Below are 19,422 nucleotides of genomic sequence, written 5' to 3'. Positions count from 1 at the left end.
CTATCAAAGAAAAAATATAGCCAACGAGAAATCAAACAAAAAATCAGCAGACCATGTCCCAAATATATTCCTTGGCAGGTCCTAAGGTAAATACGTTCAGAAACTATTGCAAGTGGAAAATTGCTGGGACTTGCACCGTAAGCCACAAGAATTGGAAAAAAATAATTGACGAGTGCTCAAAATAGTGAAAGTATTTCTGATCAGACATTCACACCTGGGACATGACATTCAACCCACCTCAATTTCCATAGTTTGGAAAGTTTTTTTTTTGAATGTCATTTATTTGAATGACGCACCTTCCCAGATCAAGCTCCCCCATGCCTCTTCAGAAGCTGCCTCATATTTTCAGGCCATCATTTTCATCACCCACTTTTTTGGAAAATTTCTTGACGATTGACTTGGGAACTGCAGGATATCTGTTTTGTTACATTATAATTAGTGTAAAAAAACCTAAAAGGCAGTGCCTGTTAATGATAGTATATTCATTGAAACAGTATGAACTCTAAAACACGCAATTCATGTTCCATTCATGATCATTGAAAAAACTTGGTCCACACTAAAATATCTCATACTAATTAATTGATAAACCCCTGCTGCTAAGCTATAATAAAGCTCAAGATTGCTCATTCTTGGACTCCTGGAGTAAACTTTTTTTTCTCTATTTTTGTAAGGGACACTTGTCCCTCTCAAAGTTCTTGTGATTTTGTTTCCAAAACTATCTCAACATGTGGATATATCTACATTTGTATATCATGCTGGTTAGATGGAGGGAGAACAACACTTCTGTATATTTGGTGGTCTTCCTCCTCTGCAGCCATTAAAAATTTTCAGTTACTTAGAGCAGAATGCTGTATTTATATTATTTTCGGTATTTAAATTCAGGAAAATAGATCTTCTAATGGTAAGAGGAAATCATTGCGGGATTATTTCCCGTGGGTGTTCTTCCAGAAGTGGCACACTGTATCTAAAGCCATCCGAGCATTGTAGATTTCATCTTCATCTTACCGTTCATTCCAGATCGAACGGCTAGATTGCGGCCGAATTATTCCACGGATCCGACCATAGATTCTCCTGGCGCGTGATTAGCCGCCACGTAGATTGCGATGCGCCGCGGAGAATTTATGACTAATCTGCACCGCCAGGCTGTCTCATTCAATCTCAACCGTCCGATCGATGATTTCTTGGACCCGAGGTTTCCGATAACGATGGGGATGTGGCCGCTTTGCGGGGGATTTTTTATGAAAGACAAATATAACCTTAATTAGAGTCGCCGTTGGCTCCTAAATAACGTGCTTATATCGGAGGGTTATAAGGTCATTTCAGGATTGGCTTAGTGGGACCCGCCTGAGTTACATCTACGGATCACGGGCGGTCTGATTTTTTAAAAAATTATTGATCTCGATTATTGGGGAAAAATAAAAAAAGCGGACCCTATCTATTTTTTCCCCATTTTCGGTTCGATTTCCCCCTTTCTCAGAATTCCCCCCTTTCAGATCACGATCCAGATCATCTTTCGGATTCGTTCTTGTGTTAATTCGAGTCGATTCGTTGACCCTTTGCCTTGTAGACCGACAATCATTGGAAATCGGGATTTGTAATTCGGTTCTCTTGTTCAATCTACAACCTCGATTAGGGTTTCCAAGGCCGAAATCGATCCCGTCGATCTCCCTCCCTGTCGTAGATCTTTTGTTCCGCCTTACATCTTTATCGATTTGGGGGTGTTTCCCTTTAATCTGAGTCAGCAATTTTTCCAATTGGGTCTAGGGTTAGGGTTCGCGAATTTCGTCGTCGTTTAGATCTGAAACCATCGTTGGTCAGCGAAATTTCCCAATCGTTCATCATCTCGTTCCCGTAGGAGAAATCCCTCTCTCTGTGTCTCTTGATTGACGATCCCGTCTGTGATCTAGGGTTTCATCCCTCGACCACCTAATTTGGGGAATTTAGAAATTTGGGTCCATTATTTTTTGAATATTTATATATTTTTCCCCATTGGCAGAGTGTCTTAATTTACGATTCTTGGAACCACAAGACCTCTCCCAGCGAGCCTGAGAGGTATATGATCATTAGGGGATAGCGTATTTATTTTCAATTTTTTTAAATTTTTATATCTTTCCTCGTGTCGTGTTTGAACTTAAAGGCTTTTACTTTCCTTTGAAAATTTCCCTTAAACTTTGAACTACTCACTCCGTATCTTGGATTGGTTTCCTGCTGTCTTTCCTCCATTTGCTTGGCTAAGTTGTGCAGGCCATAAGTCTCACGTGTCGTTTAAATTCTACTGACTAGCAATGCCGTAGTACTTCACTGCAGGATCCTTATGTTAGTTGCTATTAGTAACGTACTTTATGAAGATGTTCCAATTGTCAATTTCTTACATTCCATTCTGGTGATTGATCAAAGAATAGATGTGACTCGTTGAAAATGAATGTTTTCTTGATGAGCAATACGACAGGACACATCTGGTTAAGGCCCTTATACTTATTAACTGATTATTTTGTATCATCTGATAGTTTTTCGACTCGATTGGATCATCTGAGTGTATTACGTGTTGCATAGTTTTTCAAATGCCGTGCTGATTCCGCATTAGTTAGACGTTCATCTTAATCTTGGGCTAGTTTCCTGGAGTTAATTGCACTAGGAATGTTTCCCTACTTCACGTGGATTTGGTTTTCGCCTATACTTATTTAGCTACTCTACATATCCTTGAAAATGACGAAAGTTATTACCACGAAGCTTTGTTTTGAATCCGATTATTGTTATTAAGACGTCTTCCCGGTTTCCATGACCATTTGAGAATTTGTTATTCTCAATGTATTTGGGTGAATGCTCAAGTTTTTCTCTATTTGCCTGGTATGATCAATATTGACATTTGTTTGATGTTTTAGTAAATTTAGGCTATATTACTGGAGTTTTTTATTTCCCTTTTAATTTAGTTATCCAAACGTGCTAAAATCCTCCAATTTCTCTTTACGTTAAAATCTTGAAATGATGCAGCACTGAAAACTGTTTTGTCATCAAACTGATCTACATCCAAAATATTAGTTTCTCTCTGTGAGGGAATTTGTTTTCTTCCGTAGACAGATAATAATTTTCAGATCAGTGTTCATCCTGAATTGTTATTTTTTCTCATCCAATTCGTTTCTTTGCAGATACCAAACATGGTTTTCAATTACGAAAACTCCTTTGTGGGCGATCTGTTTTATCAAGTGAATATTAGCAGTCAGCAGGCTTCATACGTGGAAACGCCCGCATTCCAGGTCCTCCCGGAGAAGCAGCTGAACATCTCAGGTTACACTTCAAATGTTTTTCTGTTCAGATGACACTGCTGGAGGGTTTGAAGTTATAACTTGTTCCAATTAACTCATTTGCTATTGAAAAAAAGCAGACGAGGAAGTCAAGGTTTTCGCGTCGTCTCTCGGCAATGATAACCCTCACTGTGAAGCCGTCACAGAATTATCCGTTGCTGCACAGAACTGCCGTTACGAAAGCCTTCATGGAAGTCATGACCACGTGAGATTCGAACATATCTTTGATTTGGGTTATGAGAAGCGTTCTCATCCCGGAGACGATCTCCAAGAGAACCCAACAAAGAGAGCAAAAAACAGTGACCTTGTAAATCAGATTCAGGCCACCTCATTTGAGCAGTCGCCCATTATAAATGCCCATGCAGAACCGCTCCCATCAGGTAATAAACTTTCCCCACCGACCCATCTCTCTACCAAGTCCAATGTCGTTCTTCGATGGTGTTGAATGAAACCTGTTATTGGGCTTTCAGAGGGTGCCCTCCGAGATGGTTCTTCCTACGAAGAACCCTCCGGTGACGTCTCAGGCAGCACCTCCAATCTTTCCTGGGTCTCCTGCAACACCAGCGAAGAAGTTTGCCACTCATCTCCCCAGATCAACGCCGAGTACGTCTCCAATCTGGACTACTACCCCAGAAAACACGTCGTTCTGGGCCCAAATCACCAAGCAGCCATTCCAGAATGGAGGCCCAGGCCCACTAAGAAGCCCAAAGATGAAGAAATCCGAGAACAGAGGCTGATGGGCACCCTCATCACGCCCGCGTCTTCCTCATTGCCAGATCCCATAGCCTGCGGCTGCGGCGACGGAGGCTCAATCGGCTGCGTTAGGCAGCATGTAATGGAAGCAAGAGAGGGAATCAAGAGGATTATTGGGCCGGCCCAGTTCGTCGATCTGGGCTTTCCCGATATGGGCGAGGCCGTGGCTTTGAGATGGGCCGAAGAAGAGCGGCAGGTATTCCACGAAGTCGTCGCCGAGAATCCCGCCTCGGCGGGGAAGAATTTCTGGGCTCAGCTCCGTAAATTCTTGCCTTGCAAGACCAGCAAGGAGCTGGTCAGCTACTACTACAACGTGTTCATCCTCCGGAAGCGGGCAGAGCAGAACAGATCAGACCCGTCGAACATCGACAGCGACAACGACGAGTGGCAGAGCACCGAGGAAGAAGAGGAAGAAGGAAGTGAGTACGTCTCTGACGAGGAAGACGACTACGACTCGGCGGTCAAGGCGGGGGAATTCCTGCTGAGGGATGACTCTTGCACTTCATTTGAAGGGCAGGGACACGTGGCGGGACGAGAGCAGCGGAGCCGGGGGGTGGCAATCAACGCAGTGGTGGATAGTGGGTTCCTAATGAGCCCGGAAGGGAATCCATGGGAGCTGGGCCTCTTCTCCGGGCTGGAGAAGACCGTTGACTTCTTGCCGACGTGTCACGTGATCGAGGAGGTCTTCGGAGAAGGGTCATGGGCCGGAAGCGGATCGGACGGCGGGGAGGGCATCATCTGATACAAACACATTACGAAAGCGAAGTAAGAGGGAGGTCCTCCCTCCCCCTCTCCCCTCGCGCCTTGTTGTATATTCAAAGAAAGAGAAATCCTTTTTCCCCGGGGGAGGTCGATTATTGTTAATCGTTATAAGTCCAGTGTTTTCAATCTGGGCGAGTGACACTTCCCCCACCTGCGCGTTGTAATGATATTAACGGGGTTGCCAACTGTCAGAAAGAAGTGATTGGTTTCTTTATTATTGATCTGATCAAGGGATGATGAAAATTCATGGGTGGCGGGGGTGGGGGGGAGCTAAAGAAGAAAGCCCAGTGGGCCCATTACTGAAGAGAGCCCATTATTGACAGCGCGTAGACAGGGAATGAACGAACGAGAAAAAACAAACCGGGACTGACCCGCGCTCTACTGAGGCAGGGGGGCCGGCTCGATGTTCCATATGTCCTTGGCGTACTCGTGGATGGTCCGGTCGCTGCTGAACTTGTACGAGCCGGCCGTGTTCAGAATGGACATCCGCGTCCATCTCTGCCGGAGGAAAGAGAGAGAGATACATCATGAGCATGGTCAGAGAAGGGATAGAGAGAGAGAGAGAGAGAGATGACTCGCCTTCTGGTCGCGGTAGGCCTCGTCGACTTGGGCCTGGGATTCGATGTAGCTGGGGAAGTCCTTGCCCACGAGAAAGTAGTCGGCGCGACCGAACCCCTCGTTCCCTTCCAACGAGCCGATCAGGTCGCTGTAGTTGTAGCTCCCGAACACCCCGCTTCTTACGTACTGCTTCACCTCCTCGAACCTCGGGTCCGGCACGAACTGCCCATTCACCATGCCAGGATATTAAGATGGAGATGGAGATAGAGATAAGATAGATTTAAATACTGAGATGGAGACATAGAAAGAGACACATGTACGAGTAGCGTAGAGGTAGAGGTAAAAATAGAGAAATTTAGCGGTGACGAGGGATAGATACGGACATAAGAATTGTAGAAGTTAAACTCCACGCCCGGTTTAGAGGCATCATAGAGATGGCGATGGAGATAGAGTAGTGATTGAGATTGAGAGATGGAGATGAAGATAGACCCAGAGATTTCCTTTTTGTTTGAAGAAACGGATAGAGCCAGAGAAGGAGATTGAGATGGAGCTAAGATGGAGATATGATACACAGAGAGAGAGATAACGATTGAGATAGCACGACGGAAATGAAGAGAGAGAGAGAGAGAGAGAGAGATGGAAATGAAGGAGGCAGAGAGATGGACATGAAGAAAGACAGAGATGGACATGAAGAGAAAAAGGGAGGGATGGAAATGAAGAGAGGCAGAGAGATGGACATCAAGAGTAAGACATAGAGATGGACATGAAGAAAAAGAGAGAGAGAGATGGAAATGAAGAGAGGCAGAGAGATGGACATGAAGAGAAAGACACAGAGATGGACGTGAGGAGAAAGAGAGAGAGAGAGATGGAAATGAAGAGAGGCCGAGAGATGGACATGAAGAGAAAGACATATAGATGGACATAAAGAGAAAGACATATAGATGGACATGAAGAGAAAGACATAGAGATGGACATGAAGAGAAAGACATAGAGATGGACATGAACAGAAATAGAGAGAGAGAGAGAGAGAGAGATGGAAATGAAGAGAAAGACATAGAAATGGACATGAAGAGAAAGAGAGAGAGAGAGAGAGATGGAAATGAAGAGAGAGAAAAAGAGAGATATATTTACCTTTCCTTGGGCCCTCTCTTTCCTGAGACCGGCGATCTCCTCGGCGCGGGCGCCGAAGAGGAAGAAGTTCTCTTCGCCAACCTCCTCCCTGATCTCCACGTTGGCCCCGTCGAGGGTGCCGATCAGGACACATCCGTTCATGGAGAATTTCATGTTACTGGTCCCGCTGGCCTCCATCCCAGCAGTGCTGATCGCCAAAAGAAAACCCCGAAAAAAGTTTCAATCACGGAAAAAACCAAGGGTACAAAAACAATTTCGATTCGTCCGGAGGGCTGGTGAAGAAATCTCTATCTCCCCTTCCCCCACTCATTTACCTGATGTGCTGAGAGAGCTCGCTGGCGGGGATGAGCAGCTCGGCTACGCTGACGTTATAGTCAGGAACAAACACCACCTGCCAACCCAAGCGTAATTAAATACGCGTAATCATACGATTAAGTCGTTAAGACAGTGTCAACTGACCTTGAGGAGGTCTCCGATCTCGGGGTCCTTGTTAACGGTGGCAGCCACGTCGGTGATGAACTTGACGATTCTCTTCGCCTGGACGTACGTGGCGAAGGCCTTGCCCCCGAAAATGCACACTCGAGGCGCAAACTTCGCTCTTCTTTCCTCCGCCGACATCTCCTTCATCTTCTTGTAGCGGTACACGATTCCCAGGATGTTCAGCAGCTGCCTCTTGTACTCGTGGATGCGCTTAACCTGAGCCGACAACCCGTTTCAGTTTTTACTTAATTATGATTATCGTAAGGGTGATTTGATTTACCTGTACGTCGAACATGGCATCAGGGCTGGCATCGTACCCAGTCTTCTCCTTGATCAAGGAGACGACCTTCAACTTGTTCTTCAGCTTCGCCTCTCTCCATTCTCGGTGGAGGTCTTCGTTGTCCGCAAACTGCAAGCAGAAGATGGAAAAAAAAAAAAGACGCGTCAGAATTATGTATTTTTCAAGGTGGAGGGTTGAGGCTTGTCACCTTTCTAAGTTCTCCCAGTTTTTGGGTGTTGAGGATCCAGTCGTCGGAGCCGAGCCATTTTGTAATGATCTCGCTCAGGTCAGGGTTGCAGAAGCGCAGCCACCGCCTTGGGGTCACGCCGTTGGTCTTGTTTTGGAATTTCTCAGGCCACAGCTATCGACACGATAAAGACGAGAGTTTAGCCGGATCAGTACCGCAAACAATTTATTGAAATAAGAGTTGGAACAATTCTCTCACCTTATAAAAGTTGTTGAAGACCTCCTCCTTGACGATCTCGCTGTGGATTGCCGCGACGCCGTTGACCGCGCGACCGCCCACGACGCAGAGGTTTGCCATGCGAACCATTTTCGGGAGAGTTGACTTTTGTTCCCTCTTTCTTTCTTGTTCTTCGTCGCTCGATGATTCCTCTTCTGAAGAGGATTCTTTCTCTTCTGAGTCGGATTTCCCACCTGGGACATCAGCGACCAACATTTTCTTCTTGGACTTGGATTTCTTCGCTTTGGCGAGCAGCTCTGCGACGGCTGGAGAGAATTCGAGGTTCTCAAGAATCCGCATTTCCTTCAGCTTCTGCTGCAGCAAATCTAGATCCTCGGTTCCATACTTGGAAATAATGGTCTGTATAAACTGTTTGGCCAAGAAGAACTCGAGTTAGAATGGTCAACGGATAGAATTGCAGTGGCCAAGTTTTACCTCTTCATCAATGCTCTCTATGATTTCAACGTGACGAGGGAGGAGCTTCTGCATCAGATCGAGACTCCATTTCTCAAGAGCCTCGGGAAGAACAGTGTGGTTTGTGTAAGCCACGGTTCTGGGACAGAGATAAAGATAAGAGTACTGATTAAGATAAGAACTTTAGTTTGAGTTGAGACGTACTTCTTCGTGATATTCCAGGCGTCTTGCCAGCTCAGCCCTTTGACGTCTATCAGTATCCTCATCAGCTCCGGAATGCATAAAGTTGGGTGGGTGTCGTTCATCTGCACGGCCACTTTACTCGGGAATTCTTCCCAATTCACAGAACTTCCCGACCTCCTCTCGAAACGTGCAACAATGTCTTGCAGAGAAGCAGAGCACAAAGTGTATTGCTGCTTCAGACGAAGAACCTTTCCTTCAGTGGAGTCATCTCCAGGGTAAAGGATGAGGCAAATCTGCGAAAGAAAATAAAGTATATGATCAGCGAGTACACAGGCGATGAGGAAAATATGTAAATCAAGAACATAGTCTTAACGAAAACATATCATTTCGTAACGTAGTGAATCCGAAAAGGAACAAGATGCTTAAAAAAGAACGGTTCTTTCGTTCCAGCGATAGCCCCAGGGTTAACAACTTAAAAATCTTAACAAACTTTTCAGAAGGACGATTCGTGGCGTGACTACAGATGTGCAAACATTCCAAAGGGAAGACATGCTTCTCATCATTTTAGAGTTTTTTTAAGAATTTCAATAAAAGTTGCCAGATTGCGCATAGATGGGAATGTTATTCATAGAGAGTCATTTTCAACGATTATTCTGATCTCAAGCATCATGATCCTCGCAAACCTTTTTGGCATTTGCGTGGGCTTCGTTTGCTTTTGCATGATTTCCAGCGTTGAAGGATTGCAAATCAAAGTCTTCAGCTGAAACTTTTGTCGACCAGAGTCGAAGGTTAATAGTAGTTTTGGTTTTGTACCCGGGAATCGGAACGTCATACGCAACGGCTTTAACGTTCTCCCCTCCAATCCAGTGCTTTTGACCGTCAGAGCCAGCAACTACCTTTCCGTAAAATTTGATGGGGTAGGAGACATCGTGTCTTGCAATTTCCCATGGATTTCCCGTCTGCAGTTAAAAAAAAACAATAAATGCCATAGGCCCATCATTCAAGAGCCGACCAAATTCAAAGCTTTGCTATCTTAAGGGCCCAAAAGTTTCATAAATTCTAAAACCCGCAAAGAAACTAAAGCCAAAATGAATAAATCAATGTATCCTATGATACATTAGATAAAAGAAATGTCTCACCTCTAGCCAACTTTCTGCCACCTCCTCTTGGCCATCTTTGGTAATTCGCTGCTGGAATAATCCGTACTTGTATCGGAGGCCGTAACCCCATGCAGGATAGTTTAAAGTAGCAAGAGAATCCAAGAAACAAGATGCAAGACGCCCCAAACCACCGTTTCCAAGAGCAGCATCTGGTTCCTATTTTGTAAGATAGAGGACAATAGTCAGCGCCCTATGGTCGACGAACGTCACAATGCAGAAGAATACCGTTTCTGGTTTTGGTTTTAAGTTAAATTTGAGGTTTCCAAAACCACTGGAGGAAAGGAAAGGCCTACATGCTTTAACAGATCCTCAAGATTATGACCAAGTTTCTTCAAGGCTTCTGCATATGCACCAGTCAGCTCTAAATTACCCACCGCATTTGATAGCGCTCTACCCTGTTCATAGAGAAAAGATCAGGCTACATCTCCATAAGACAAAATATTATCCTAAAACACCAAATAAAATATGTTTAAATGGATAAATTAAGCGACCTGTAGAAATTCCATGGAGAGGTAGTATGCCTGTTTCACGTTCGCTTTCTCATAATAATCATAGGTCGCGTTCCAATTTACAATAAGTGCATCGCGGACGCTTTCTGCTGTAGCAACGTATGCCTTGGGAATTCCAAACCCTTCTGGAGAAAATGATGGCGTGAATTCCGCATGGTACTTGATGCTTGAAGCTATAGCAGCCGGATCGTGCACTGGAGAACTAAGGGGAAAGGCGATCCCTGCATCAAGAATCTGCTCTTGAGGAATTTTGTGGAATCAAGGAAATGAATGCCATAGATGATAGGATAACAAACATATACGGGAAATAAGAAGATGATCAAAATGGAACTTGCAGAGAAATAAGCGGTGAATTAGCTATGGTCTAACTTCTTTATGAATTCACATTGTTGCGCAAGGCAGGGGAAATCCATCAAACGATGGAGACAAAGAGAAAGAACGCCGAATTGACAGACGAATTTATGCTCCGTAATGCGCAAGCTCTAACAGTCAATAACCAGGGAGAATGCGAGGGATCAAGATTGAAGGAAAGACCGTCACCTTGAGACGATCCTAGCTGCCGCAACGGCATTGCCTCAAGTCAACAAATAGATCAAATAATTCAGCAAAATTTAAAAAAACAAACTACGATGCTAATTGTTCTCGAGAATTGAGAACGCTAAAACACGTAAAGAATCAAACGGATCACGCAATCAAAACGCAAAATCAACCTTCATCCGGAGAGGACGAATCCTTAGTCTCCCGCTCGCTGGCGACATTCTTTACAGACAGCGACCTCGTAGATCGCCTTCGACTGCCAGCAATCCCGCCGAGAGGTAGAGATCTATCGGATCCACCAAATTTGAAGGCGCCAACAGATCTAAAGACTGGAACTGACACGGACACCGATCGCGTCGAGGCAGACGCGAGATGAGACGAAGGCGCCGCCATGCACGCCGCGATTGCAGAGCTCGTCGAGAGGAGGAAGGAGATCCGACGAGCGAGCGAGAAAGAAACAGAGGGAGAGAGTGAAGTGAGAGAACACGATCTCCCTCCTGCAAGTCCTATCTCATATGTCTTCTCATATATCTTCTCTTCCCGCAATTTCGTCTCTTAGTTTAGAAAATTTAGAATCTCAGATATTTCTGATGTGCGGCAAATCACCGCTCGGTAATCTCACCGCTTCCAGTCACCGGGCCCGACCAGCGAATCTCCCGTTCATTCCACTAATTCAACGGTGGAAAGTGCATGACCAGGAGAGTGACCACACCCCGGTCACCTCATTGGGATATTTCTGAGCCGGCGTCAAAGCGGGCCCCACATTGCACTTTGACACGTGAGACCATCAGCCACAAGACACCGACAAATCGCTCGCTATCTCTCCTCCTGCTGACGTGTCCGCTTCCCGGCCGTCGCCCGCACGTGCCTCTGGCCCCGCTTTTGTCGGGCCTCAAAAAAGTAAACACCCCAGCCCATTATCAAAATCCGGCCCGATAGCCATGTTGATCGGACATCTGGTGATGAGCGGCTCAGATTTGACTTGACTTGCTGCGGTACTCTACGCCGCAGGGTTGATTAGACGGAACCGCTTGTGATGCATCTGTACCGTTCATCCTCTGCTCGATCGATGTTGTGCTAAATGAACGGAAAAGATGAGAGGAGCCGTTTAAGAATATCGGGTGGAGTTGGACCGTTCGGTTGGTTGACCTTTTCAACACGATCGGCAACGGAAATCCGAAGGTATAAATGAAAAATGGGGCCAGACGAAGGGGGGAAGGATCTTCCTCTTATCCATCGTCAACCTTGGCTTCCGCGTAGTATTCCAAAGACTAATTGACGAGATCTCCGCGGACAAGCAATTGTTCTTCGCTTTGCCTCTGCGATCTCCGTCCCCTTCTCTTCCCGCGCCTTCAAATTCCCCCTGTTGGAGGGCTAGGGCTTCTCCATCCGTCCGAAATTCGTTGCCTCGTGCCTTCCGACTGTGGATTGATCAGGTGATTGATTCTCTCCTATGCTTGAATTCCTTTATCGGGTTTCTTCTCTCCGTCGATTAGCTTCAGCTTGAGAAAACGATAGGCCAGGTGGTTGGATGATGGTTTCATAATTTTTATAATCTCTGGAGCCTGTTGTTTCCTCTCGATTTGCTTCCGCGTATGCGCTACTTTTCAATCGGTTGCTTCTTTCGGCCGAAACATCTCATCGTGCTCTGTCGACGATACGTACGGCATAAGTCCGGTGTTCTAGAGATAGCCGTCCGCTCTTCCTATTTGTGATTATGTATGTCATGATCCTTTCCCATCGACGCTCCAGAGCCGGATTTAGTGGAGCCTTCTTGTTTATCCTTCTTTAATATCGATGGCCGCGGCATACTTGCTCTCCGTTCCTAAGCTTTTGAACTATCTGCTGAATCTGCAAGAATATAATTTAATATACAAAATATATAACTCCCCTGAAGATTCGATTCCCTCCCCGAGAATTTTCTCATTCTTAGCCCGAATTTCGGTCGGAATTGTGTACTACACTCCTCCATCGTCATCCAAATATTACGGATCAAGCTGGTTCTTTCGTTCATTTTCGATAGACGTTTCGGTCGAACTGAGAACAGAAATTTTAATTTTCGCAGGATCATCGCCTCGCAGGTCATCCGCTTGTTTGCTTTCACTTTAGCCAATCAAACAAGATGTCTAAATTCGGATCCAAGGCAACAATCCCAAGTTCCAAACCCACCACGCGAAAGCCAACAGCCGCTAGATTTTCTAAATCAAACCCGTTTGATTCGGATTCAGATTCCGAGCAAAATATCAAGCCCGTAAAGAATCATGCGCCAGAGAAAATCAATCACAGGGCCCAGCTGCTTGATCACAGCGGAGAAGCTAGAGACGTATCGTCATCCTCTCACGCGGCTTCTGCATCCTCGGCGTTAAGAAACCGATACAAGAACGATTTCCGCGATGAAGGAGGATTCGACAACCAAAGCGTGCAGGAACTTGAAAGTTACGCCGCTTACAAGGCCGAGGAGACAACGCAGAAACTCAACGGCTGCGTCAGGATTGCCGAAGATATCAAAGACGACGCCTCGCGTACCCTCGTTCTACTACACCAACAAGGGGAGCAGATAACGAGGACCCACGCGAATGCTGCTGACATAGATCATGACCTTAGCAGAGTACGACTTTTTTCTTTTTGTTTTCTTTTTTTATCTTTAATCGCGTTTTTTTCTTTTAAATGATGATTATCGTAAGAAAGATTTGCTCGCAAGTTGGTCAGCAGCTGAAAGTATATTCTTGCGCTGGTTTTTCAGAGTGAGAAGCTTTTGGGCAGTCTGGGGGGCATGTTCTCCAAGACCTGGAAGCCCAAGAAGACGCGTCAAATCAAGGGGCCTGCGCTCATTAGAGGTAAGTTTTTTTAATACTATTTGGGGTGAAAAAAAGCATATCATTGATGTAAATTAAAACCTTCAGATGATTCCTTCAAGAGAAAAGCAAGCCATTTGGAACAGAGGGAAAGGCTGGGGCTGACTTCTAATTCAAAAGAACGAGCAAATCCCCGCCATGCCACCGAGACTAGCTCTACTCTTCAGAAAGTTGAGGTCAGCCGCTATTCTAACCAAGAAAATTGCAAAATTTCTACCGAAATCTTCTGATTATTCCCCCGTTGACTTTTTATTTCATTGCAAACCAGTTGGAGAAAGCCAAACAAGACGACGCCCTCGATGACTTGAGCAACGTGCTGGGTCAACTAAAAACAATGGCCCTGGACATGGGTTCCGAGGTCGAAAGGTCAGCCTCTTCTGATTTTCTTATCCTCTGGGTCAAAGCGTTGACTTTCATCCCCTCTTCTTCGGTTGACTTATGGGTTAAAGGATTGACTTTGTCAACTTATTTTTCTCGGTTTTGGTCGTTGACTGCAGGCATAACGCGGCGCTGGATAATCTGGGCGAAGACGTGGACGAGCTGAACTACAGAGTCAAAGGCGCGAACGCCCGCGGGAGACGCCTGCTTGGAAAGTAGGCCGAGAAAATGGAGAGATAAATAAAAAGTTTGTAACCGCGGTGTTCTCACCGGGAGGTGACTGTACCCTTCACCAAGGGCTGCGATCTGTTCTCGCGCCCGATGGATTAGACTAAAGATTAATCTCACCGCCAATTGCTTTCCACGTAGTCTATTTTCTCTTCATCTTCCTCGCCCGATCGTCTGAGGGTTGAGAGCAGTCGAGCTTGAAATCCGGCGTTAATGGAGTGCAGCTGTCGCGGCGATCAGATCTACCGGCGGCCGCCGGGCGGAGGCGGCTACTGCGTCTGCGCTTGCTCCAATGCCGTTCCTAGCGCGGGAAACGATCCTCTGCTCCTGGCTCTTGCCGCTCGTCTCCTCCAATCCCCGCCGCCTCGCCATTACCAGTTCTTCGCGGAAGAAATCCATGGTTTTCAATCTCCGTCGTTGCAGTCGGCACGGCAGAAGAGCGATTTTCATCACCGTCAGGAATTGCCGCAGCAGCAGACGCAGAGCCTCATTCGATCGCTTCTTCGTCGGATCGCCGCTCTTGAGGCGATGATTTCTTCTACGCCTGCTGCAGATCCGTCGCTCGAGGTTCCGCGGTCGACTGTAGGTAGTAGGAAAGTTTCCCCCCGCCGAAGGCCTCCGCCGCGTCGCGCGCTGCTGCGCGATCTGGCTGCGCGCACAATCCAGGCCGCTTTCCGGCGATATCTCGTTCGACGCTCGCGATCGCTTCGTGATCTGAAGCTTCTCGCGTCTGTTAGATCGCGTCTGGCCGTGCTTCGATTGTCCGTGTCTGAAGAGGCGCGGATTAGCCCCAAGCTTCTGCATATTGAAGCGGCGGACCTGCTCCGCCGTCTCGATTCCATCCAGGTAATTCGTTGATCCTCGGGTTTTGGAGTTTCAGAGTGATTCATTGGAATTTATTCTTTCAGAGCGCCGACGCGATGATTCTGGAATTGAAGGCTCCGATCGGGCGAGAACTGGAGGAATTGTTAGTATTTTCAGAATCGTTATTGCTGCAGAAGGCGGTGGAAGAGATAGACATCGATCGGAGAACATCCGGTAGAGGAAGAGAAAGAGAAAGGGTGGAAGATCTGCATGATCTTTTGGAAACCCCGCATGGAGAAGCTGAAGAATCTGATGATGGGAGCCCTAATTATGATCGGGATGCGATCGGATCTCTAGCTTCCTCCGTTCCCCTGCAATCGATCATCGAAGAAGAGAGAAGAAGAATCTTAGAAGAGGGCTCACCCTTTGGTAGATATGGTGATATTGGAGATGAGAGCCTCCTCAGGAAGCAGATGAAGGCGAGAATCTCCCATGGAAAGCCTTCGTTGGGCAGGCCTAGTTCGCCTGGTTTGTCGGCGCCATTGCCTCTGCAGATGGAGCCACGTAGAGGTGACATGAAGAAGACTGGCCTTGTCATTAGCTAATGGAGCTTTATCATTGCCATCCTTCAGAAGTTGACGGGTTTGTTTCACTTCCCCAACTTCCTCTTGCCCCGTTCTTGTTCTTCCAATGGCGGTGAATGACTTCTTCTTGGGTGTTGTTACCCGGAAGATCATCTTTGTTTCAAGATCTATGATCTTAAGAATTTCTTATGATCGTTCTCATTTAGTTTTCTGATCCGCAGCCATATTTCTGTACGGTTCGTTATGAAATTATCCTTCAGGACGCTAGTGTCTTGCTTGTCTATAATTTTATAGTATCTCCGAACTCCTTTTTGACCCCTCAACAATTCCTAGGCCATAAATTAAAGGTTTTTTAATCATTAGATTTGATAGTGAATTTCATTAACATCTGTGGGCTAGGAGAATTGAATTGCATAATAGAGAACGATGGGGGACGCTAATAGAATCAATGAAATATCGTATTGCTTAGAACTGACGTAGTAATTTAACCTGGTTCAACAACTTCCCAGTGAAATGTTCGTTGTTTGTACTCCGTCACATTGGTTCATAGCATTTATCTTAATCCGTCACATTGGATAATCTACTTTGCCGTCAGCGTGTCGGTGTTGGCAATTTATCTTAATTCCAACCCTTACTTTACCCTTACGGATCATATCAGATGATAGGATCGGTACTCTAGATAACCTAATCATTTTTCTTTGAGTCAGATTTCTTGGATATATTTGGGATGGTGTCTGAAGTATTTAAAAGGGCCATTGAAAGACTCATTACATCAGAAATGCCCTGCGAGGGAAGGATCCCAAGTATATTACGTCTGAACTCAAAAGATTTCCCTATCATCCTTCTTAACCGAAACTCAGGTTCACTACTGTCTTGAAACTTTCGTGGGGTTTGTACTAAAGCATCCCGAGGTTGTTTCATTGGTCATGGAGAACTTTGAAAAGTTGTGAGACCTAATTCTCTGGGGTGTTTATCTTTATACATTATAGTATTTTTACCTCGTTTATCTACTCTCTTATATCATCTGTAAATTTCTTAATTTCGAATCCGATTTACCATCTATGTGATAAGATCCTCCCGAGATGTTGTGAGTAATTCCTGAGGATATTTAAATTCCAATATCAAGGTATTTCTCCTAATGAAGGATAACAGATGAAATTTGTGTGATAATTTGTGTGATAATTCAAAGTACCATGAAGACCTGCAATCTCTTTGAGAAATAATTGTGTGATAATTGGTGCCATAAAAGAGTGTTCGATTGGAATAAATTGTGTACTTGATCAATCTTTCCACCACTACCATGACAAAATTATTGCCAAGTGATGAGGGAAGTCCCTTTATAAAATCCATTGAAGGGTCTCCCCAAATATTATCTGGAATGGGGAGAGGTTGAAGTAATCCCGCTGGACCTAATGTTGACATCTTGTGTTGTTGCCAAACTGGAGAATGAAAGATGAATTTATTGATATCTTTCTTATGCCTTGCCAATAATTTTTGATGCAATACATTTGCAAGTTTCAGACCACCAATTTTGGAGTTATGAAATGAGTGTGGACCCTTTTGGGATAAATTTGTGGCCCTTGTACACTAATAGATTCTGATGAATGGAGTAGTGAGGGGATTTCTGTTGGCCCAACTTGATAGTTGATAAACTGATGATCAAGTCAATGTGTAGTTGATAAACTGTTACGCAATATTGCAGATTCTGGCATTAACCTGGATAGAGAATCAGCAACAATGTTGTTCTTCCCTACTTTAAATTTAATCTCAAATCAAAATCCTAATAGTTTCACGACCTCTTTGTGGTATTGTGCAGCAAAGGTCTGCTGATCGTTCAAAAACCTGATAACTGAATTGATCAATAAGAATGAATTTTTTTGAAAGATTAAATAATGTTTCCTCTTGAGAACGGCTAATAGAAAGACCATCAATTCTCTGCCGTATGACAATTTGTGCTCTGATTTAGTCAAAAAGCCTTACTAAGGTAATCAATAGGGTGTGAGTCTTGTAACAGCACATCTCCTACACCATAGTTGGAGGCATCAGTTTCCACTGTAAAAGGTTGAAAGAAATCAGGGAGTTTTAAACTTGGAGTTGTCACCGGTGCTTGTTTCATAGTTTCTAATGAAAAGTTGGCTTCCTTATTCCATACGAATATATATATTTTTTCCTTAGAAGTCTTTTCAGCAGTTGAGCCTTAACGGGGTAATGCGGGACGAAGTGCCTGTAATAGTTCGTCAGCCCTAGGAAACCCCTTATCTGTTTGGTTGAGGATGGGATGAGCCAATTGACGATAGCTTTTGTTTTATCATAATCTGTGGCCACTCCCTTATGTGATATTCAATGACCCAAATGATCTGTTCTGCTTACTGCAAATTGGAAGTTTTTGGTTGATTTAAAAGTGGTGTTGAGAGAGTAATCTTATGGATACATCTTAGTGTTTTTCGTGCTTTTCCAGAGATTGGCTGTAAATGAGTATGTTGTCAAAAGGATTATGAACTTTCTGAGATAGGGGCTGAATATAGAATTAATAATTACCTAGAATGTAGTGGGGTATTTCTGAGAACAAAAGGCATGGCCAGAAAATCAAAATGCCCATGATGAGTCTTGAAGCCGTCTTACAGATATCGTCCTCAATCATATGAATCTGATAGCGACCAGATTTCAGATTAAACTAGTAAATATCATGGATACAAGAAACTCTTCAATTACATGATTAGGATATCTGTTAGGAACAATTGCAATGGATACACATCTTCCACTTGCCATCTGTTTTCTTGACTAACAGTGACGGACTGGAAAATGGGCTTGTGGTGTTGAATGATCTGGGAATCTAGGAGTTCTTGCACTAAGCTTTCTAATTCATTCTTGTCAGAATAAGAGTAATGTTATAGTCTGCAAGTTATCGGCTTGGTACCACGTAAGAGTTGTATTTTTTGATCTAATATTCTTTTGGGCATTAAGCTAAGAAGAGAGTCAAAAACTGTGGGGTATAATTTGAGAAACCTATCAGCAAAAGATAAGAGTGTAAGGTGGAATAAGAGTAATGTTATGGTCTCGAGGAGTCACATGCCCTATGGATGTTGTGAAATTATCGCTTGTGATTGAGGACCTCAGCGTTGGGATTTGGATCATAATTAGATTGAAGAAGCCCAATTGTCCTTGCCATAGTATCGTCACGACAAACATGTTATAATTTCTGAGAAATCACACCAATGATTTAGCCAGTAGACCCCCAAAATGATATCAAGATCATCCATAAAATAGTTGCCAGAAGTCCTCAATACAGCTCAATCCTTGCAAGTGAATGGGATGTCCATGTATCTACCCGTCGATGATTGCAGAGTGCCATCTGTCATGAGTACATAAAACCTACTTCCTTCAGAGATGGATACAAATAAAATGGTAATTCCATGGGATTGTATAAATTTGTGTGTGTCACCCCCATCAATTAAATTTTAACTGGAAACCCCGACATACTTTCCAATGTTTGAGTAAATCACATGTTTGAGATCTATGCATTAAGTGAGATGAAACTTGTGCGTCAACATGGACCCATAAGCGATTGGTTCTTCATCTGTTTGCATCATGTTGGCTTCTTCTTTCAGGCGTTCTTCTTCAGCCTTTCTCTCAAAAAACTATCATCAAGTTAAGATCCTTCATGCATCGGTGTCCTGGGTCAAATTTTTATTACAATGATAACATAAACATTATATTTTATTTGTTGAAATTCAAATTCTGCAACGCATAGTGTGATGTAATGCAAATTGATCCTAGATGACTTGTCTTGGATTGAAGCACCAAGGGATCATGTTCTCTTAGCCCAATTGGTTGGAATTGGCTATCTCAGGGGGCTTAAACATGATATTTGCATTTAGGTGAAACCGATAGCAATCAAGAAAAATGAGGTTCCCTCAAGAAGGTTTTGTTTGAAATAAAATGGTGTGCCCTCAGCTGGCGGTGTGGCATCGAGAATCATTTTGCTGTAGCCCTTAACCAGGAGACCTCAAGGATTGCTTCACTTTTTTCCCTTTGCCACAC

The 19,422-nt window shown here is 44.5% G+C and overlaps 4 protein-coding genes across 4 annotated transcripts; 3 read left to right on the top strand and 1 right to left on the bottom strand.

Moving 5' to 3' along the window:
* Positions 1 to 1,411: 1,411 nt before the first annotated feature.
* LOC144702169 (uncharacterized) lies at positions 1,412 to 5,034 on the top strand. The gene is made up of 4 exons (XM_078574092.1): positions 1,412 to 2,052; positions 3,147 to 3,285; positions 3,383 to 3,682; positions 3,773 to 5,034. The coding sequence occupies exons 2-4, from the start codon at positions 3,156 to 3,158 to the stop codon at positions 4,795 to 4,797; spliced, it is 1,455 nt and encodes a 484-aa protein (XP_078430218.1). The 5' UTR covers positions 1,412 to 2,052; positions 3,147 to 3,155; the 3' UTR covers positions 4,798 to 5,034.
* Positions 5,035 to 5,088: 54 nt separating this feature from the next.
* On the bottom strand, positions 5,089 to 11,048 carry LOC144702168 (Glycosyl transferase, family 35). Its single transcript, XM_078574091.1, has 15 exons — positions 10,706 to 11,048; positions 9,978 to 10,216; positions 9,780 to 9,881; positions 9,466 to 9,642; positions 9,010 to 9,285; positions 8,348 to 8,619; positions 8,165 to 8,282; positions 7,712 to 8,098; positions 7,475 to 7,627; positions 7,267 to 7,395; positions 6,966 to 7,202; positions 6,821 to 6,897; positions 6,507 to 6,693; positions 5,397 to 5,597; positions 5,089 to 5,315 (listed from the first exon to the last, which is right to left on the bottom strand). Exons 1-15 carry the CDS (start codon positions 10,923 to 10,925, stop codon positions 5,196 to 5,198), a joined length of 2,895 nt encoding a protein of 964 aa, XP_078430217.1. The 5' UTR covers positions 10,926 to 11,048; the 3' UTR covers positions 5,089 to 5,195.
* Positions 11,049 to 11,689: 641 nt separating this feature from the next.
* On the top strand, positions 11,690 to 14,127 carry SNAP29 (synaptosomal-associated protein SNAP25-like 29). Its single transcript, XM_078574095.1, has 6 exons — positions 11,690 to 11,968; positions 12,598 to 13,140; positions 13,276 to 13,369; positions 13,436 to 13,563; positions 13,656 to 13,753; positions 13,885 to 14,127. The coding sequence occupies exons 2-6, from the start codon at positions 12,655 to 12,657 to the stop codon at positions 13,982 to 13,984; spliced, it is 906 nt and encodes a 301-aa protein (XP_078430221.1). The 5' UTR covers positions 11,690 to 11,968; positions 12,598 to 12,654; the 3' UTR covers positions 13,985 to 14,127.
* A 76-nt stretch (positions 14,128 to 14,203) lies between these two features.
* LOC144702170 (calmodulin-binding protein-like protein) lies at positions 14,204 to 15,570 on the top strand. The gene is made up of 2 exons (XM_078574093.1): positions 14,204 to 14,839; positions 14,902 to 15,570. The coding sequence occupies exons 1-2, from the start codon at positions 14,207 to 14,209 to the stop codon at positions 15,400 to 15,402; spliced, it is 1,134 nt and encodes a 377-aa protein (XP_078430219.1). The 5' UTR covers positions 14,204 to 14,206; the 3' UTR covers positions 15,403 to 15,570.
* Positions 15,571 to 19,422: the final 3,852 nt, after the last annotated feature.

This window comes from Wolffia australiana, chromosome 4, assembly GCF_029677425.1.
Source record: "Wolffia australiana isolate 7733 chromosome 4, ASM2967742v1".
Lineage (NCBI taxonomy): Eukaryota > Viridiplantae > Streptophyta > Magnoliopsida > Alismatales > Araceae > Wolffia > Wolffia australiana.
The sequence above is the reverse complement of the archived record's forward strand: the minus strand, read 5'-3'. Positions and strand labels throughout refer to the sequence as shown.